This window comes from Globicephala melas, chromosome 5 (genome assembly GCF_963455315.2).
Source record: "Globicephala melas chromosome 5, mGloMel1.2, whole genome shotgun sequence".
NCBI lineage: Eukaryota > Metazoa > Chordata > Mammalia > Artiodactyla > Delphinidae > Globicephala > Globicephala melas.
The window spans coordinates 29,967,488-29,988,369 of record NC_083318.1 but is presented as its reverse complement, the minus strand read 5'-3'; the positions used below and the strand labels follow the sequence as shown (position 1 = coordinate 29,988,369).

The 20,882-nt window shown below is 37.4% G+C and overlaps 1 protein-coding gene across 4 annotated transcripts in view; it reads left to right on the top strand.

Annotated features, from left to right (window-relative positions):
- The first annotated feature begins 2,012 nt into the window (after positions 1-2,012).
- LRIT3 (leucine rich repeat, Ig-like and transmembrane domains 3) overlaps positions 2,013-20,882 on the top strand; it is a 33,494-nt gene continuing 14,624 nt past the window's right edge. For all 4 annotated transcript variants that reach the window (XR_009563948.1, XR_009563949.1, XR_009563947.1 and 1 more), the window contains exons 1-2: positions 2,013-5,534; positions 8,287-8,759. Coding sequence is in view for 1 of the 4 variants with exons in the window: in XM_030864070.2 (XP_030719930.1) it covers positions 5,419-5,534; positions 8,287-8,759 (589 nt within the window). In the remaining 3 variants the exon portion in view is untranslated. The remainder of the gene's footprint in view (positions 5,535-8,286; positions 8,760-20,882) is intronic.

Sequence of the window (20,882 nt, the reverse complement as noted above, 5' to 3'; positions counted from 1 at the left end):
TAATGCAATTATTTATTAAGTCTATTTAATAAAAATGATCAAATGAATATTAAGCACTATTGCTTTTAAATCACATCAGTCAATGCACATACATATTTTATATAGCAGTTTATAATCTGTGTATACTATTATGTGTTCTGCATTTTTAATTACTGTTTTCATGTGTATGTATTTCCATATATTTGGCACTAGAATTAAGTTTAATCAGAGTGAGGGTTTTTGTATGTTTTTTTCCTATCTTTTGTTTTATTGATGAAAAAATTAATAGTCAGTGTAAGAAAGAAATGGAAAATTTTACTTGACCCAACCTCAAGATTATATCTCAAGAACAGTCTTTAAGAAAGCTCTGAGGACTGTTCCAAAGAGGTAAGGTGGGAGGCCAGTATATAGTGCAATCAAGTACACATCTCGGTAGAAGGTTACTGCTATAGCAAGGAATAGATATCTTAGTTAATGATTTTAGTGCTTTTCTAAGTTTGGGAAGATGCAAAAAACTGGGTTCATAAAATTTTCTCCTGAAAATATCTAACTATGAGGGCTGGTTCAGCTAGTTTTCCCAGAGAACAAAGTGCCTCATCCTGATCTTCACCCTGAATTCCTTTCAGGGTGTATTGTAGGTCCGTGACTGCAGTGCCTAATGACTTGATTCTTGTAGAACTGGATAGTGGGCAATATCTTTATTTTATAATCCCCTCCTTTTTGGTCATGATTTTGACCAAGATTTGACAGGCATTTCGTGACCAATTTGTCCCACAGTGCTAGGAATGCTCATTCCCAGTTCAAGTGAGGATTTTGTTGATAGGCCACTCAGTGTGCTGTTACTGGACTAGGCCCTGTTGGCAGTAGCCAAAGCCTCTGGACCGCCTGTCTTACTAGTCTGCTATGGTCCAGGAACTGATTCCTTCTTGTTGCCTTTTTCCATATCTAGAGTTACACTATTACAGTCATTGATCTTATTGTAGAACTATATATTTGGTCAATTGTTTTAAGTTGTCTAGTCATAATTATTTTTATCAGAGGTTCAGTCACACATTTAGTAACTCAAGAAACAATAATCTTATAAAATAGGCTGAATAATGAAAGGATGCTTAACATCACTAATCATTAGAGAAATGCAAATCAAAACTACAATGAGGTATCACCTCGCACCAGTCAGAATATGTACAAACAATAAATGCTGGAGAGGGTGTGGAGAAAAGGGAACCCTCATGCACTGTTGGTGGGAATATTAATTGATACAGCCACTATGGAGAACCGTTTGGAGGTTCCTTAAAAAACTAAAAATAGTGTGATGAATTGGGAGATTGGGATTGACATATATACACTAATATGTATAAAATGGATAACTAATAAGAACCTGCTGTATAAAAAAATAAATAAAATAAAATTCAAAAATTCAAAACAAAAACTAAAAATGGAACTACCATACGACCCAGCCATCCCACTACTGGGCATATACACTGAGAAAACCATAATTCAAAAAGAGTCATGTACCACAATGTTCATTGCAGCACTATTTACAATAGCCAGGACATGGAAGCAACCTAAGTGTCCATCGACAGATGAATGGATAAAGAAGATGTGGCACATATATACAATGGAATATTACTCAGCCATAAAAAGAAACGAAATTGAGTTATTTGTAGTGAGGTGGATGGACCTAGAGTCTGTCATACAGAGTGAAGTAAGTCAGAAAGAGAAAAACAAATACCATATGCTAACACATATATATGGAATCTAAAAAAAAAAAATAAGGTTCTGAAGAACATAGGGGCAGGACAGGAATAAAGATGCAGACATAGAGAATGGAATTGAGGACATGGGGAGGGGGAAGTGTAAGCTGGGACGAAGTGAGAGAGGGCATGGACATATATCCACTACCAAATGTAAGGTAGATAGCTAGTGGGAAGCAGCCTCATAGCACAGGGAGATCAGCTCGGTGCTTTGTGACCACCTAGAGGGGTGGGATAGGGAGGGTGGGAGGGAGATGCAAGAGGGAAGGGATGTGGGGATATAAGTATACGTATAGCTGATTCACTTTGTTATACAGCAGAAACTAGCACAACAATGTAAAGCAATTATACTCCAATAAAGATGGTAAAAAAAAATAGGCTGAATATTAGTAATATAGCTAGTAACATTAATAAGGTCATAAGTAAGTATTTAAGCTAAGAACTTCTACTAGGTGCCACCCAGTGTATCCCCAGGTCACCTGACCCAGTCTGTTCTGTACTAATCGTGGACCAATAGTGGACATTTAAATTGCTTCCAATTCTTAGGTTTATGGATGAACCACTGGGAATATTTTAGTACAAATACTTTTTTTTGGAGGGTGGGATTATTCTGTTTGAGTGTTTCCTCAGGCTAGAATTACTAGATAAAAATATAGAAACAGTATTATTGTTGCTAGCTTGCTCTCTGGAAGGATTGATCTAATTTGCACTGCCACTGTCAGTGAATGAGTTCACTTTCCCCATCATATTCCTGCTAATAGTGCTGTATCAATTTTTTTAAACTATAAGCTATATATTATAACAAATTCATTTTATTTCATATTTCCTTAACTGCTAGTGAGGCTGTGTATCTTTGCATATTGTATTTTCTTATCTTTATTTTATTTTATTTTTTAAATTTGTCTCTTTAGCACCTTTGGCTGCATATAAAGGAAAATAAGGGCATTAGTCCTATATATATACAACTGTCTCTATATATTTGGAATTGTAAACTGCCCTAATAATCTCTTAATTTATTTCCCCATCCTCTGCCTTTCTCCACTGCAATCAATGCATCAAGTTTATAACTAGAATAACTTTTTAAAAATAAAGTTCCAATCTTCCAAAGCTTCAGCTCAAAAAATCTTCAATCACCTGCCAAGCAAGTATAAATCTGTCAGTTGGACCTTCATGACCCTCTTCAACATGGTCCCACAGGGACTTTTCAGGCTTTTGTCTTTCCCCTTGGCCAAATTAAATGTTTAGTGTTCCCAGAGAGCTCTGCGTGCCTTTGTGCCACTAGCTCTTTGCTCGTCCTATCCTCTGTAGCTGAGCCATTTACAGAGAAAGCACAATGAGGGTCTGAGCCCAAAGCCACAGAACCAGTATATGGCAGGGGCAATATATGTAATATTGTTTAGCAATTGTTTCAGAGTTCCAATTTGCGAAGGCTTGGACTCATTTCCAGCAATAATCAAGGGACAACTTTGCTTCAAGCATAAAGGACTTCAACATCGTAATTATATTTTAATACCACATTAGTCAATTAATTTGCGTATATGAAAAGACTGGGAAGACCCAGCTTTGGTTATGTATCTCCCTCTAACTTCTTAGTTATTAATTTCTGATGTTTTATCTTTAAGCAGTTTTTTAATACTCTTTAACATATTTTGCGTCTATGTAGATCATAACATTCATGAAATTAATAATTCAGAAACCATTTTGGTCATTTGGTGATCAGAGCTCTATCCACCTCTCTGCCATTCCTTTCTCCTCCCCTGCTTGCAAATGCACTTAGGGACACTACCAATCAACTGTGTCTCCATGCTGGGAAACCTTGGGGTTGCTTTTAAATCCCGTCTTCTCCTTCATCCCTTCGTCTAATCAGGCATTTTCCCCTCCTAGGCATTTCCGGAGGTTGCATTATCTTAGCTGTGACCAACAGGGCAGTCCAGGTTGCAGGCTTGTGGCTGCTCACCTAGACTATAACCACAGCCTCCCTCCCTCCTTGCTTTGCTCTATTTAAGCCTTTCCTCCACACAGATACCAGAGAAATCTATCTGAAATGGTAGTGTGCTGTGCCACTCCCTGGCTTAACGTTTACTGCTGCCTGTTGCCTACCGGCTGAGTGCAGGCTCCTTGACAGGGCATCTGAGACCTTCTTTCATGACTTCATCTTTGCCCACCTCTCCAGCTTTATCTCCTCCCCTCTTTTTAAACCTCCTGCCTCAAGTCATATGCTGGAACAACCTGAAATGCTTGTGTTTCTCTAAGGACCACATGCAGTTTATTGCTTCCATCCCTTTGTTCCTTTTGTTATTCTGCTTGCAATGCCTCTTTCCTGATTTTCCACTTAATACATTAGTATGCATCCTATAGGGGCAGCTCAGGTATACCCTCCCTAGGAAGCCTTTCCCCACCAATACTGTTGGTCTGGTGTTCTCTTGTGCTTCCTCACAAGTGTACTCTGTGCCTCTCTTTATCACGTGAGTTCCTTTTACGTAGTGATCATGTCTTATTTATCTTTGGACCCCTAGGACTTAGTTCCGTGCTTGGTACAGAGTAAATGCTCAGTAAATACCAGATGAATAAATGAATTGTGCATATCCTGAAAATCCACAGTATTTTGTTTTGAGAAAATTCTTTTGACACTATTGTTTCTATATGTATCCTATTAGCTTTAAATAGTATTTTCCATAATATTCTTACATTTATAGAATTAATTTCCTTTTGAAAAAGTATTTTGGTTTAAAGGGGATGAAAAGAACCGCCCCAAAAGAAGGCTAAATGCCCTGTATATTTATTGCCTAAATCCTTGATTGACCCTGTGGATTCTCTATGTTATGTGTATGGAAGTCGTTTTTAAAATATTTAATTTAATTTTTATTTTCTGATAGAGCCTAATATATGCTAAAAACAGGACAGTTAAGCTTCAGATAAGGTTTGATTGCCCATAACTTGGGAAACTAACTTGGAATAAAATATATTCTTGAAAAAAGATAATGGCTTCACTAAAAAACTAAATGTGTTGGGATGAGCCTGCACTACACAGAAATGACCTGGGAGAACTGCACGATGCACTGTCACCACAGTCTTAGTGCTGCCACGACAGTGATGGATTGAAGCATTTTGCCTAAAAAACTCTAGGTACTGGAATTTGTTTAGTTTGTTTTGGGGGCTAACCAGTATGTGGCAATATTGATTACTCTAAATCAATTTTATGTCATGTGCTTCTGTCTCTAAAGCTAAATTTTATAAAACTAAGTATTATTCATACTGTTAAGCAAAAAGTAAAATTTGTAGTGTTACAACATTCAAGTAATCTACAGTGTTTTCTAACATCTGCTAAAACATTGAATTATTTTGAGCATTATGTGTATCTTCAAGGTGTAGTAACAATTACTTCTATAGCAAAGGGATTTAACAGGCATTTTCTTGTAAATCTAGATATGGACAACTATTGAAAATTTTCTGACGTGTTTGATGTTCATTTCCCTTAGAATGTGTTACTTTGCTGAAACCAGATTCAAAGGCTAGCTTGATTGATCCCCTGCAAGATACACTTGAAGGTTAAGTAACTACAGATCTCATCTAATCCCGTGTAATCTGCTGTTACTAAATGGCCGTTTGTATTCTTGGCACACCAGTTTCTGAATGCTTAGGATTTGGTTTTTACCTTTTGTCCAAATAACGCCTAAAAGGAACCATGCGTCTCTTTGCAAGTCTGTGCATTGCGCTTGGCTTTTTGGAAAGAGTGAGCTGTTCGTGTCCTTCACAGTGCACCTGTGATTATCATGGCAGAAATGACGGCATGAGATCAAGGTATGCTTCTCTCCTTGCTACTAAGTGTTCTAATGATTCTGAGGAAAAGGACTCAAACCAGATGGCCTTGTTTTTGAAAGCAAATTGTTGATCAGAAATCAGAGAAGAGAAGATTTAATCTAGATAAGCTTTAACGTAATTGTGTTAATCCTGGTTGCCTGCTCCTTTATGTTTTCATTTTGAGCAGTTTAACTCCTTCAAAGCCCCTCAAATTATTTGAGACTCTCAGACACATTCCGTGTTAATAAAATATTCATTGCACTTGTATTCACAAAATGAACCTTGCAGGAGGTCAAACCACTGAAATGCGTGTGGCCAGTTCAGCCTGATTATAGAAAGCACAAGAGGGCAGGGCCGATCAGAAGGTGTGTGACATGCCCAGATCATTTGCTTCCAGTGTTTTCCATTTCATTTTGAGGATTATTCATGGCAACTGGATAGACCTTAGGAAGTAGGAAGGACGATCACATGAGTGAAATTAGAGAGGTTCATAATCAGAATTTCTCATTTTAAGGTATTGGAGTTTGAAAGAAATGGGTCAACACTTTGTGTTGCAGACACTGTGGGACCTTACAGAAGTTACTTAACCTCTGTGTTGCTTTAATATCTACTTGTGGAGTGAGAATAAGTATTTATTTACAATATGCATGAATCCTTTTAGATAGAAGTTAAATGCAAAACAGAATTCTTGTTGGCTAAACATAGTAAACCTTGATTTTTTTTGGAGAAGATATTAATAACAAAATCAGATTTTTTTGTGTGACTCGGTTGAAGTGAACAGTAAGCCTCTTAAAGTAATTTGTTAAAAGAATCGCTCAATTTATATCTTACAACTTTATACAAATAAATAATAATAACGTGTATTTTTGTGTAGTTTGTCTTGTTATTGTATAAAATTTACTAACTCTTGGTATCTCTTTGAGATAGTCACTAGGTGGTTAAAGACAGTGAGAAGAATGTAACAATTTAAAGACCTACTTGGCAAAAGTATGCTGCAGTTAGTGACTCAGATCAGGCTACCTTTGAGAAAACAATCACAGAAATGTTTCCTTCTTCATGGTGGCCCCATTATTGATGGATTTTATAAAAATCATAGCATGTTATGCCTGACAAGAACTCCAGAAATAATCTAGTTTGACCACTGTCATTTTTAAATGAATAAACTAAATCATATAGAGACTAAATGGCTTGTCCGAGGTCACAGCATTGAGTTGCTGCAGTGACTGCCTGACAAAGACGCTAGGTCTTTTAGCTTCCAATCCAGGCTTTCCTCCATTACAACACACTGGAACGCTGACTTAATGAGGAGAAGCTGGATCATTCTGGTATAAAGTAGCACTGAAATTTGTGATTCAAAATAGAGATGAAGAGTGAGAAGTGTACCTAGAGAATTCCAATGATGCTATAGGCTCTTCTCCTAAAGTTAAAGAGAGATGATGTGACCAGTACGTTGCTTATGCCTCTTCCCTCTCTTTACATTATAGCCTGGCTTTAAAAATTCACTGATTTAATGTGATGTGTTTTACTGAATGGCCGTTTTATAATTATTATTTACTATATGTGTAATGTATTATAATTTAGATGATGCTTTGCAAAACTTTTTATTGTTCATTTTCAGCAATCCAGTGGGACTGAATATATAATGGGAGATAAATAGGTCTTTTTTTTCAGGTTTAAATGAATCTAAATTTTCTGATTTTTCATACTTTATACCCACACATGGGACAGGCTTGTTTTTCTATGCCTGTTTTACACATGCCACTAAACAAGACCACAATGTGACTTGCTCAAGGTCACTTAAATTAGTGAGTGGTAAAAAAAAATAAACTTGCAGTTCCTGGTTTATTCCTTAGGCTGAAAGCAATGCACGGGTCACATTGTTAAAATAGGGCTCAATTTTAATCATCTAGTATGAACACTTGCTGTTTCCTTTCCCTTCCTACCTTCCTTCCGTTTTTTCTTCCTTTCTCTTGTGCTCCTCTTTAAAAGGATCAATTTATAACTTCAGTAGGGGATTCCTTTAAAATGGGCCATTTCCTGAAGAGGTTAAGAGTGTGCACGTTGGAGCTGGACAGTTGTGGGTCTGAAAGGTTGTTGTGTAACCACTAGCTCTGTGTTCCTGGGAAGTTACCTAATGTTGATGGGCCTCATTTATTGTATCTGTAAAAATGAGATTGAAGATAATAATAGCAAATACCCATTAGGTGCTTATGATGTGCCAGGAAGGTGTAAAATTTTCCATCCATTTCAATTAATCATCATAACAGCGCCATGTGGGAAAATGAGAGATTGGTGAAGTGAGAGAATGAGAATGAGAGATTGATGAAGTGGCTTTCCGTGGCCACAAAGGAGGTGATAGAGCTTAGATTCAAACCAAGATCAGCCTGACTCTAGAGCTGGTGCCTTTACCTATTACCCAATATTTAACTCATTAGGCTGTTGTGATGATTAAATACAGGGATAGATGTGATGTGTATTGTACAGGCCTGACACCTAAAGAGCTCAGGTTGAATCACATGAAATTGCTGATATTTGATTGTTTTTAACCTACAAAAATGACCATTTCATATAGTTCAACCTAGAAGAAGGTGATGATATTGGCAAATTATTAATGAACAGTTTAGCCAGGCTGAATAGATATTTTGTGCAAACCAGTAGGGAATGAAAAATTCAATGCTTGTTTCAAGTAAGTATTATTTTTTTCAAATGAGTCTCAGAACACACGTTTTCTTCCATTGCTCTGTGACACTAGGTCTGTGCTATGTAGTGACCTGGATATGAACGAGGTACCTACAAACTTCCCCGTGGACACTGTGAAGCTTCGCATAGAGAAGACCGTTGTCCATAGGATCCCCGCCGAGGCCTTCTACTACCTGGTGGAGCTCCAGTACCTCTGGTTGACCTATAATTCTGTGGCCAGCCTTGACACCAGCAGCTTTTACAACCTAAAGCAGCTGCATGAGTTGCGCTTGGATGGAAATTCTCTGGCTGCTTTCCCTTGGACATCTCTGAGGGACATGCCTCGTCTGAGGACCCTGGATTTGCACAATAACAGAATAACCAGTGTGCCAAACGAGGCGGTCACGTATCTGAAGAACCTTGCCTACTTGGATTTATCAAGCAACAGATTAACCACACTGCCGCCAGATTTCCTGGACAGCTGGTCCCACTTAGTTACAGCATCATCCAGAAGCCTGGACCTTTCAGCAAGAAGAATTATTCTTGGTAAGCTCACAGCCTCTGGGCTTCTCAGATCCAGATAATTTGCTCTGTATACCTTCAGTTGTGCAGTATTTTCATGTCTATTGAATTTGTTGTTTTACTCTATACTTGCACTTTTGATGGAATAGTACTTTATCATTTGATCTAGGTCAGTTTACCCATCTGCCCTGTGTAAGGTGTAATGGCTCTGTTTGTGTCTGTGCACAAGCGCGCATGTATTTGTGTGTGCGTGTATGCATCCATGTGTGTGGAGTGAGGGCAGCAGTGTATGTTTGTGTATGTTAGGGGAGGGAAGGGAATTGGCCTCATAAACTGAGAGACTAATGCTGCTCTTAGAGAACCTGGAGAAGAGTGACAAAATCTACCAACCTGCACTGATTCTCATGAGCACACCAGTGCTCCATACGCTGCCACAACCAACCTTTTGCTCTGGTCTCTTTTCAACCCTTCATCAGGCTCTTCAGGAGTGGGAGAAGGGCATCTGCATCTTTATGAGGCAGCAGTGGTTTAATTGGTTTAATTAGTTAGGAAGTGTATCTTCCAAATATTCTTAATTTAAAAAGAACTAGTCTAGACACCAGTTATTTTACTGGCCCTAAATGGGTATCCTAATGGGTCTGGTCTCTTAGTTTAGCTGTGATTAGTTTTGTGTATTTTGATCCTAACTTCTTTTAGGTTCTATGGGTATTTGCCTTGAATTTTAACATGTAAGGTCCTTCTAGGAAACCCTTCTCTCTTTTTTGTGTGTCTTCCCACAGTGCTTTGCACGGTGCTCTGCACATGGTGAATGCCCAGTAAATGTGGTTGCCCGATTGAAATCAATGAACTGAGACCCTTCTCAGCGGTATCTGTGGGCAGTGAGGCCTTTTCCACTTTTGTATGAGACACAAGCCTGAGGCTTTGACCAAGCAGTTTGATTTGCTAAAGTTTTGTTCACCCAATAAGGCTGTGTTGTTATTTCACAAGTTATGTCCATCATAGCTGCAGAAGAGGTTATAGTTGTCAGAAGGATGAAAGAAGTTCTGAGTGTTTGGCCAGTGACATGACTTATAAGACTTTGGAATGAGAAGCAACTAGATGTTAAGAAATTGTCCCAGAAATTCCTACCAATATCACTTGCCAAATATTTGCTGAAATAAAGAATAAATAAAATACAAGATAAATTTGAGATGTTTAAGAACCAGATAGAGAAAAGGTCAAAGAAATTTTTCTTACACAGCTATTTCATCTTTTTCCCACTATCTATCTAGTCCTTCAAACATTTTTGATTAGAAAATAAAAGAGGTATTGTAGGATGGGTTAGAGAAAAAAATTAATTTAATTTAACAATAGTTGTGGAGTCCTTAAAATATATACTCTAATAGGAACTATGCAAACCCATACTAAAGTATATATTTACTTTATTCTAGTCACTAATTTAATCCTTATGAGTAAGACTAATGGTTAGAAATTTTCTTAAACATTGAGATTTTATTTCTCTACATATTTTTAAAAGTTTCTTTGGATGCAATTCTTGGTTCTAATAAAATTACCCAATGGAGACATATAGAAAATAAAATCAAATTACTAAATTGCTATTAATAGCTCTCTAATGATTAGTTCCTAATATTAATATAAATAAATAATTTATAGAACATTAATATTTTTCACTTGTGAGTTAAATCTGAATGAGAACTTAGGGATCAAATGGGAAAGGGTTATGAAATTTCATTGTCCATGGAGATAAACAGCTTTATGATTTAGGGTTTAGATTCTTTTTAAAAAATTATATGTTTCAGGTGTACAGCATTATAATTCGACATCTGTATACTCTATGAAGTAATTACCACCACAGGTCTAGTTACCATCCATTACTGTACAATCGACCCCCTTCATCCATTTTGCCAACCCACCACCCCGTTCCCCTCACCCGTTGGTAACCACTAATATGATCTCAGTATCTATGAGTTTATTTTTCTTTTATTTTGTTTGTTTGTTTGTTTTTTAATTCCACATATGAAATGATACAGTATTTCTCTCTGTCTGGCTTATTTCACTTAGCATAATACCATCAAAGTCCATCCATGTTGTCAAAAATGGCAGGATTTCATTCTTTGTTACGGCTAAATAGTGTTCCATTGTATGTATATATACCACATCTTCTTTATCCATTCATCCATTGTTGGACATTGGGTTGTTTCCATATCTTGGCCATTGTAAATAATGCTGCAGTGAACATAGAGTGCATATATCTTTTTGAATTAGTGTTTTTGCATTCTTTGGATAAATACCCAGAAGTGGAATAGCTGGGTCATATGCTAGTTCTGTTCTTAATTTTTTGAGGAATCTTCATACTGTTTTCCATGTTGGCTGTACCAATTTACAGTCCCACCAACAGGGTATGAGGGTTCCCTTCTCCACATCCTCTCCAACATTTGTTACTTCTTGTCTTTTCGATAATAGCCGTTCTCATAGGTGTGAGGTGGTATCTCATTGTGGTTTTGGTTTGCATTTCCCTAATAATTAGTGATACTGAATATCTTTTCATGTGCCTGTTAGCTATCTCTGTGTCTTCTTTGGAAAAAATGTCTATTCAGATCCTCTGCTCATTTTTTAATCAGGTTGTTTATTTGTTTTTGTTGTTGAGTTGTATGACTTCTTTATGTATTTTGGAGATTAACTCCTTATCGGATGTATGATTTACAAATATCTTCTCCCATTCAGTAGGTTGCCTTTTCGTTTTGATGATGGTTTCTTTTGCTGTGCAGAAGCTTTTTAGTTTAGTTCCGTTGGTTTATTTTTCTTTTTGTTTCCGTTGCCTTTGGAGTCAGATCTACAAAAACATCACTTAGACCAATGTCAGTGAAGTTACCACCTATGTTTTCTTCTAGGAATTTTATGGTTTCAAGTCTTACATTCAAGTCTTTAATCCATTTTGAGTTAATTTTTGTGTACAGTGTAAGATAGTAGTTTCATTCTTTTGCATGCGGCTGTCCAGTCTTCCCAACTCCATTTATTGAAGACTGTCCTTTCTTCTTTGTATGTTCTTTACTCCTTTGTTGTAAATTAATTGTCCACATGTATGTGGGTTTATTTCTGGGCTCTCAATTCTGTTCCATTGATCTTCATGCCTGTTTTTGTGCTAGTACTATACTCTTTTGATTACTGTAGCTTTGTAGTATTGTTTGAAATCAGGGATCATAATACCTCCAGCTTTGTTCTTTCTCAAGATTGTTCTGGCTATTTGGGATCTTCTGTGTTTCCATACAAATTTTAGAATTATTTGTTGTAGTTCTGTGAGCTATGCCATTGGAATTTTGATTAGATTGCATTGAATCTATAGATTGCTTTGTGTAGTATAGACATTTTAATAATACTAATTCTTCCAACCCATGAGCACAGGATATCTTTCTATTTATTTGTATCATCCTCAATTTATTTCTTTAGTGTCTTACAGTTTTCAGTGTACAGGTCTTTCACCCTCTCAGTTAAATTTATTTCTAGGTATTTTATTCTTCTTGATGCAATTGTAAGTGGGATTGTTTTCTTAATTTTTCTTTCTGATAGTTTGTTATTAGTGTATAGAAATACACAGATTTCTGTATATTGACTTAGTGTCATGTGACTTTATTGAATTATTTGTTCTTTTTTTGGTGGTTCTTTAGAGTTTTCTATATATAGTATCATGTCATCTGCAAATAGTGATAGTTTTGCTTCTTCCTTTTTAGATTTGAATGCCTTTTATTTATTTATTTATTTCCTTTTTTTTCCCTAATTGCTGTGGCTAGGACTTCCAATATGGTGTTGAACAAAAGTGGTGAGAGTGAGCATCCTTGAATTGTTCCTAATCTTAGAGGAAAATATTTCAGCTTTTCATCCTTGGGTATGATGTTGACTGCCGGTTTGTCATATATGGATTTTATTATGTTGAGGTACCTTCCCTCTATACCCATTTTGTTGAGAGTTTTTTTCATAAATGGATGTTGAATTTTGTCAAAAGTTTTTTCTGCATCTTTTGAGATGATCATGTGACTTTTATCCTTCATTTTGTTGGATACAGTGTTATGTAATCATTGATTAATTTGTGGATGTTGAACCATCCTTGCATCCCTGGAATAAATCCCACTTGATTATGCTGTACGATCCTTTTAATGTATTGTTGGATTTGGTTTGCTAATATTTTGTTCAGGAAGGGTTCAGATTCTTTAAAAACTAATGGGAAAATACTTTTAGTGTAACATTAAATTTATGTAGTTGTATATAAAGCATGATCACTATTTTAAAATTTGCAAAGAAAAAGTCTGAAAAGTTACAGTAATTGGTTAACTATTCTCTTTGATATCTTTTTGCTTTTCTGTATTTTCAAAGTGTTGTGCAATGATCATGCATTACTTTTTTAATCATGATAATAAATAACAAAAGATATTCTGAAACATGTCCAGCCATGTGTGGCAGCTGACCTTAGCAAAGTCATGACTACTAGGTAACAAAAGGGGAAGAGAAGTGCTACCCTCTCAAAAGAAGACTAGTTCATGTGTGTGAATCACACACAGAAAACTCAGTTTTCACATCTGGAAAATGGAGATGACAGGATTTATTCCATCTTGCTAATAGGAATGTAATAAAATGTTGAGTTTATGTGATAGTTCTTTAGAATATAAAGTGGACAGTCTCTGAGGCTATGATTTTAGATCAACAACAATCCATAGCAGCTGTGACTGAGATGTGAGTGTCTTATAAAGAAAGATTTTTCTAGTTTGGCTTTTTTGTTATTTTTAACTGTATTTGAGTCTTCCAATTTCATCATTAAAATATGGTAATAAGAACCAGCTCTAGATTTTCTAGAACTCAGTGTTTAACTGTAGCAATTATATATTTCCAGGTACCCTGTAGAATTTACCTTTGTATTATTATAATGGGATACATTCTGTTTCCATTTCATTTTTATTGCCCTATGTTTATTGCTGTTAACAGATTCTATTTGTAATAATAAATAGTAATAGCTAATATTGATGGAATGCTTACTCATGGCCAAAAAGTTTATGGATATAACTTCTCTAGTCTCACTCCATGGTAAATACCATTTCATCCCCATTTTATAGATGAAGAAATGAGGCACAAGTTAAAACACTTGCCCAAAGTCACTTATCACATAGTGATGGAGCTGGGGTTTGAATACAAGCCATTTGGTTCTAGAACCCATGCTCTTCCCCACTCCTTTGTAATGCAAGGTGTGTAATAATACTAGTTATGTTCCTCATATATCCTATTTTACTGATCTCTTTAAATCATATATTTATTTAATAAAAAATAATTTAGGGAGAGGCTTTTCAATTACTTCCTCTGTCTTCTGTGTGAATAAAAATATCAACCTAATAAAATTGTCCTTTAATGTATCTGTAAAAATGTAAACTAGTGTCCTGTAAATGAACATTTAAATTAACTATGAAACTACATTGTTGATTTGCAATACAGGTAAATTTCCATGGCCTCTTTTTCAAGAATAAGGACATATTTACACAGGCAAACTGCAAGGCCTATCACTGTTTATCTTGGAGGAAAAAACCTGCAGTAGCAGAGAGTATAAAATGCTTTTTTGGTCCTTTTTACTGGTACCCAAATTTGCTCCATTGTAAAAGAGCTCTTCTGTTCAGAAAGGGGTTTGCCAGAAGGGCAGTGGTGGCCCTGAGTATTCCCACAGAATTCTGTAAAATGGCATTGTTTTAGTTCGACGAATACTTCTCAGTCTCTGTTGGTGTGCCTGCTCTTTCCTAGGCATGGGGGAAACAAATTCACACAGTTAAGGCTTACTTCTTGCCAGACACTCTTCTGAGGACTGCCTGGCATTATCTCAGCCTTTAGGACAACCCCATGAAGTGGGTCTGTAATTGTCATAACCTTCTTTTTCCAGCTGGTAAAGAGGCAGAGTCAGCTTCAACTTCACAGTCCATCTCCAGAGACATCACTCTTTTATTAAAAAAAATTTTTTTAAACATTTAATTTAATTTTATTTTTTTGCCATGCCACGCAGCTTATGGGATCTCAGTTCCCTGACCAGGAGTTGAACCCGGGCCACAGCAGTGAAAGCCTGGAATCCTAACCAGTAGGCCACCAGAGAATTCCTTAAATTTCTTTTAAATTGAGCAACTGAAGTATCATTTGCATACAGTGGATTTTAAGTGTACAATTTGGTAAATGATGATAAACGTATACCTGCACAAAATGCATACCCTCATCAAGATACAGCAGCGGTCCCCAGTCTTTTTGGCAGCAGGGACCAGTTTCATGGAAGACAATTTTCCCATGGATGTAGGGTGGGGGTGGGGGATGGTTCAGGAGGTAATGAGAGCGATGGGGAGCGGCCGATGAAGCTTTGCTCTCTTGCCCACTGCTCACCTCCTGTTGTGCAGCCCAGTTCCTAACAGGCCGTGGACTGGTATCAGTCTGTGGCCTGGAGGTTGGGGACTCTTTTTTTTTTTTTTTTTTTTAAAGAAGATGTTGGGGGTAGGAGTTTATTAATTAATTCATTTATTTTTGCTGTGTTGGGTCTTCGTTTCTGTGCGAGGGCTTTCTCTAGTTGTGGTAAGCGGGGGCCACTCTTCATCACGGTGCCCGGGCCTCTCACTCTCGCAGCCTCTCTTGCTGCGGAGCACAGGCTCCAGATGCGCAGGCTCAGTAGTTGTGGCTCACGGGCCTAGTTGCTCTGCGGCATGTGGGATCCTCCCAGACCAGGGCTCGAGCCCGTGTCTCCTGCATTAGCAGGCAGATTCTCAACCACTGCGCCACCAGGGAAGACCGGGGACTCTTGATATACAGAATATTTTCATCACCCCGGAAAGTTCCTTTGTGCCCCTTCTCAGTCAATTTCCTCCCACCCCAGGAAACTACTATTTTTACTTCTATTACCACAGGTTAATTTTGCCTGCCCTAGAATTTCATGTAAATGGAATCATTTAGGAGGCACTCTTGTGCCTGGCTTCTTTCACTCAGCATTATGTTTTTGAGATTCATCCATGTTGTTGCATGTATCGGTAGTTACTTATTGCTGAGTCATATTCAATTGTATGATTGTACCAATTGTTCATCTTTTCTCCTGTTGTTGAACACATGAGCTGTTTCCAGTTTTTAGCTATTATGAATTAAGCTGCTATTAACATTTTTGTGCATAGCTTTTTGTAGCATATGTTCTCATTTCTCTTGGATAAATTCCTAGGATTGAAGTTGTTAGGTCATAGGATGGCTATATATGTAACGTTTTAAGAAACTGCCAGGGACTTGCCTGGTGGCGCAGTCGTTAAGAATCCACCTGCCAATGCAGGGGACATGGGTTTCATTGCTGGTCCGGGAAGATCTCACATGCTGCAGAGCAGCTATGCCTGTGTGCCACAACTACTGATCCTGTGCTCTAGGGCCCGTGAGCCACAATTACTGAGCCTGCGTGCCACAGCTACTGAAGCCTGTGCACCTAGAGCCCATGGTCCACAACAAGAGAAACCACTGCAATGAGAAGCCCGCACACCAAAACGAAGAGTAGCCCCAGCTCGCCGCAACTAGAGAAAGCCCACGCTCAGCAACGAAGACCCAACGAAGCCAAAAATAAATAAAATAAACAACAGACATTTATAAAAAAAAAAAAAAAAAAGAAACTACCAGTATTCCAAAGAGGTTATACTGTTTTACACTCCCACTAACACAGTCTGCTTGCCCCATATCCTTACCAACGCTTGATGTCAGTCTTTCTCATTCAGTCATTCTTGGGAGTAGATACGTCAGGGAGTGGAATCACATTATCATTTTAATTTGCATTTCCCTGATAAGTAATGGTGTTGACAGTTTATATTTGCTTATTGTCCATTGGTATATTTCTTTATAATTTTTAAATGTTGTTTGTCTTTTTATTATTGAATATGAGTCTTTTATCAGTTGTATGCATTATGAATATTTTCTCAAGTCTGGGACTTGTCTATTCATTTTCTTCATGGTGTCTTTGGTAAGAAAGTTTAAATTTCTTTTTTTTTTTAATAGATCTTTTTTGGAGTATAATTGCTTCACAATACTGTATTCGTTTCTGTTGTACACCAAAGTGAATCAGCCATATGCATACATACGTCCTCGTATCCCCTCCCTCCTGAGCCTGCCTCCCATCCTCCCTATCCCACCCTTCTAGGTCATCGCAAAACACTGAGCTGATCTCCCTGTGCTATGCTGCTGCTTCCCACTAGCTATCTATTTTACATTTGGTAGTCTATATATGTCGATGCTACTCTCACTTCGCCCCAGCTTCCCCCTCCCCCCCTGTGTCCTCAAGTCCATTCTCTATGTCTACATCTTTATTCCTGCCCTGCAAGTAGGTTCATCAGTGCCATTTTTTTTTTTAGATTCCGTATATATGTGTTAGTATACAGTATTTTTTTTTCCTCTTTCTGACTTACTTCACTGTGTATGACAGACTCTAGGTCCATCCACCTCACTACAAATAACTCAATTTTGTTTCTTTTTATGGCTGAGTAATATTCCATTGTATATATGTGCCACATCTTCGTTATCCATTCATTGGTCAGTGGACACTTAGGTTGCTTCCATGTCCTGGCTATTGTAAATAGAGCAGCAATGAACATTGTGGTACATGACTTTTTTTTTTTTTTTTTTTTGCGGTACGCGGGCCTCTCACTGTCGTGGCCTCTCCTGCTGCGAGGCACAGGCTCCGGACGCGCAGGCTCAGCGGCCATGGCCCACAGGCCCAGCCGCTCCGCAGCATGTGGGATCTTCCCGGACCGGGGCACGAACCCGTGTCCCCGGTATCGGCAGGCAGACTCTCAACCACTGCACCACCAGGGAAGCCCCATGACTTTTTTTGAATTATGGTTTTCTCAGGGTATATGCCCAGTAGTGGGATTGCTGGATTGAATGGTAGTTCTATTTTTAGTTTTTTAAGGACCCTCCATACTGTTCTCCATAGTGGCTGTATCAATTTACATTCCCACCAACAGTTCAAGAGGGTTGCCTTTTCTCCATACCCTCTCCAGCATTTATTGTTTGTAGATTTTCTGCCCATTTTTTAACTGGATTGTTTGTTTTTTTGATATTGAGCTCCATGAGCTGTTTGTATATTTTGGAGATTAATCCTTTGTCCCTTGTTTCATTTGCAAATATTTTCTCCCATTCTGAGGGTTGTCTTTTTTGTCTTGTTTATGGTTTCCTTTGCTGTTAAGTCCCATATGTTTATTTTTGTTTTTATTTCCGTTACTCTAGGAGGTGGGTCAAAAAAGATCTTGCTGTGGTTTACGTCAAAGAGTGTTTTTCCTATGTTTTTCTCTAAGAATTTGATAGTGTCTTGTCTTACATTTAAGTCTTTAATCTATTTGGAGTTTATTTTTGTGTATGGTGTTAGGGAGTGTTCTAATTTCATTCTTTTACATGTGGCTGTCCAGTTTTCTCAGCATCACTTATTGAAGAGACTGTCTTTACTCCATTGTATGTTCTTGCCTCCTTTGTCATAAATTAGGTGCCCATTTGTGTGTGGGTTTACCTCTGGGCTTTCTATCCTGTACCATTGATCTATCTTTCTGTTTTTGTGCCAGTATCATACTATCTTGATTACTGTAGCTTTGTGGCATTGAAGTCAGGGAGCCTTATTCCTCCAACTCCGTTTTTCTTTCTCAAGATTGCTTTGGCTATTCGGGGTCTTTTGTGTTTCCATACGAATTGTAAAAAATTTTTGCTCTAATTCTGTGAAGAATGCCATTGGTAGTTTGATAGGAATTGCATTGAATCTGTAGATTGCTTTGGGTAGTATAGTCATTTTCACATTATTGATTCTTCCAATCCAAGAACATGGTATATCTCTCCATCTGTTTATGTCATCTTTGATTTCTTTCATCAGTTTTTTATAGTTTTCTGAGTACAAGTCTTTCACCTCCTTAGGCAGGTTTATTCCTAGGTATCTTATTCTTTTCGTTGCAATGGTAAATGTGAGTGTTTCCTTAATTTCTCTTTCTGATTTTTCATTGTTGATGTATAGGAATGCCAGAGATTTCTGTGCATTAATTTTGTATCCTGCAACCTTACCAAATTCACTGATTAGTTCTAGTAGTTTTCTGGTGGCATCTTTAGGATTTTCTATGTATAGCATCATGTCATCTGCAAACAGTGATAGTTTTACTTCTTTTCCAATTTGTATTCCTTTTATTTCTTTTTTTTCTCTGATTGCCTTGACTAGGACTTCAAAAACTAGGTTGAATAAGAGTGGCAAAAGTGGACATCCTTGTCTTATTCCTGATCTTAGTGGAAATGCTTTCAGTTTTTCACCATTGAGAATGATGTTTGCTGTGGGTTTGTCATATATGGTCTTTATTCTGTTGCGGAAGATTCCCTCTATGCCCATTTTCTGGAGAGTTTTTATCATAAATTGGTGTTAAATTTGGCAAAAGCCTTTTCTGCATATATTGAGATGATCATATGGTTTTTATTCCTTAATTTGTTAATGTGCTGTATCACATTGATTGATTTGCATATATTGAAAAATTCTTGCAACCCTGGGATAAATCCCTCTTGATCATGCTGTATGATCCTTGTAATGTGCTGTTGGATTCCGTTTGCTAGTATTTTGTTCAGGATTTTTGCATCTATGTTCATCGGTGATATTGGTCTATAATTTTCTTTTTTTGTGATATCTTTTTCTGGTTTTGCTATCAGGGTGATGGTGGCTTCGTAGAATGAATTTGGGAGTGTTTCTCCCTCTGCAATTTTTTGGAAGAGTTTGAGAAGTATTGGTGTTAGCTCTTCTCTAAATGTTTGATAGAATTCACCTGTGAAGCCATCTGGTCCTGGACTTCTGTTTGTTGGAAGATTTTTAATTACAGTTTCAATTTCATTACTTGTGATAGGTCTGTTTATATTTTCTAATTTTTCCTGGCTCAGTCTTGGAAAATTGTACCTTTCCAAGAATTTGTCCATTTCTTTGTGGTTGTCCATTTTATTGGCATAGAGTTGTTTGTAGTAGTCTCTTACAATTCTTTGTATTTCTGTAGTGTCAGTTGTGATTTCTCCTTTTTCATTTCTAATTGTATTGATTTGTGTCCTCTCCCTCTTTTTCTTGTTGAGTTTGGCTTAGGGTTTATCAATTTTGTCTATCTTCTCAAAGAACCAGCTTTTAGTTTTATTGATCTTTGCTATTGTTTTCTTTATTTCTATTTCATTTATTTCTGCTCTGATCTTTATGATTTCTGTCCTTCTAACTTTGGGTTTTCTTTGTTCTTCTTTCTCTAGTTGTTTTAAGTGTAGGGTTAGATTGTTTATTTGAGATTTTTCTTGTTCCTTTTTTTTTTTCAACTAATTTATTTAATTTATTTATATGTGGCTGCATTGGGTCTTCGTTGCTGTGCACGGGCTTTCTCTAGTTGTGGCGAGTGGTGGCTACTCTTTCTTGTGGTGCATGGGCTTCTCATTGTGGTGGCTTCTCTTGTTGTGGAGCATGGGCTCTAGGTGCACGGGCTTCAGTAGTTGTGGCACACGGGGTTCAGTAGTTGTGGTTCATGGACTCTAGAGAGCAGGCTCAGTAGTTGTGGCACACAGGCTTAGTTGCTTTGTGGCATGTGGGATCTTCCTGGACCAGGGGTCAAACCTGTGTCCCCTGCATTGGCAGGCAGATTCTTAACCACTGCACCACCAGGGAAGCCCTTTTCTTGTTTTTTGAGGTGAGATTGAATTGCTATAAACTTCCCTCTTACAAATGCTTTTGCTGCGTTTTGGGTCGTCGTGTTTTCGTTGTCATTTGTTTCTATGGATTTTTAAATTTCTTCTTTTATTTCTTCAGTGATCTCTTGGCTATTTATTAGTACACTGTTATCCTCCATGTATTTGTGTTTTTTACAGTTTTTTTTTTTCCTGTAATTGATTTCCAATCTCGTAGCCATGTGGTCAGAAAAGGTGCTTGGTTTGATTTCAATTTTCTTAAATTTTCCAAGGCTTGATTTGTGACCCAAGATGTGATCTATTCTGGAGAATGTTCCATGTGCACTTGAGAAGAAAGTGTATTGTGCCACTTTTGGGTGGAATGTTCTATAAATATCAAGTAAGTCTATCTGGTCTATTGTGTCATTTAAAGCTTGTGTTTCCTTATTTATTTTCTGTTTGGATTATCTGTCC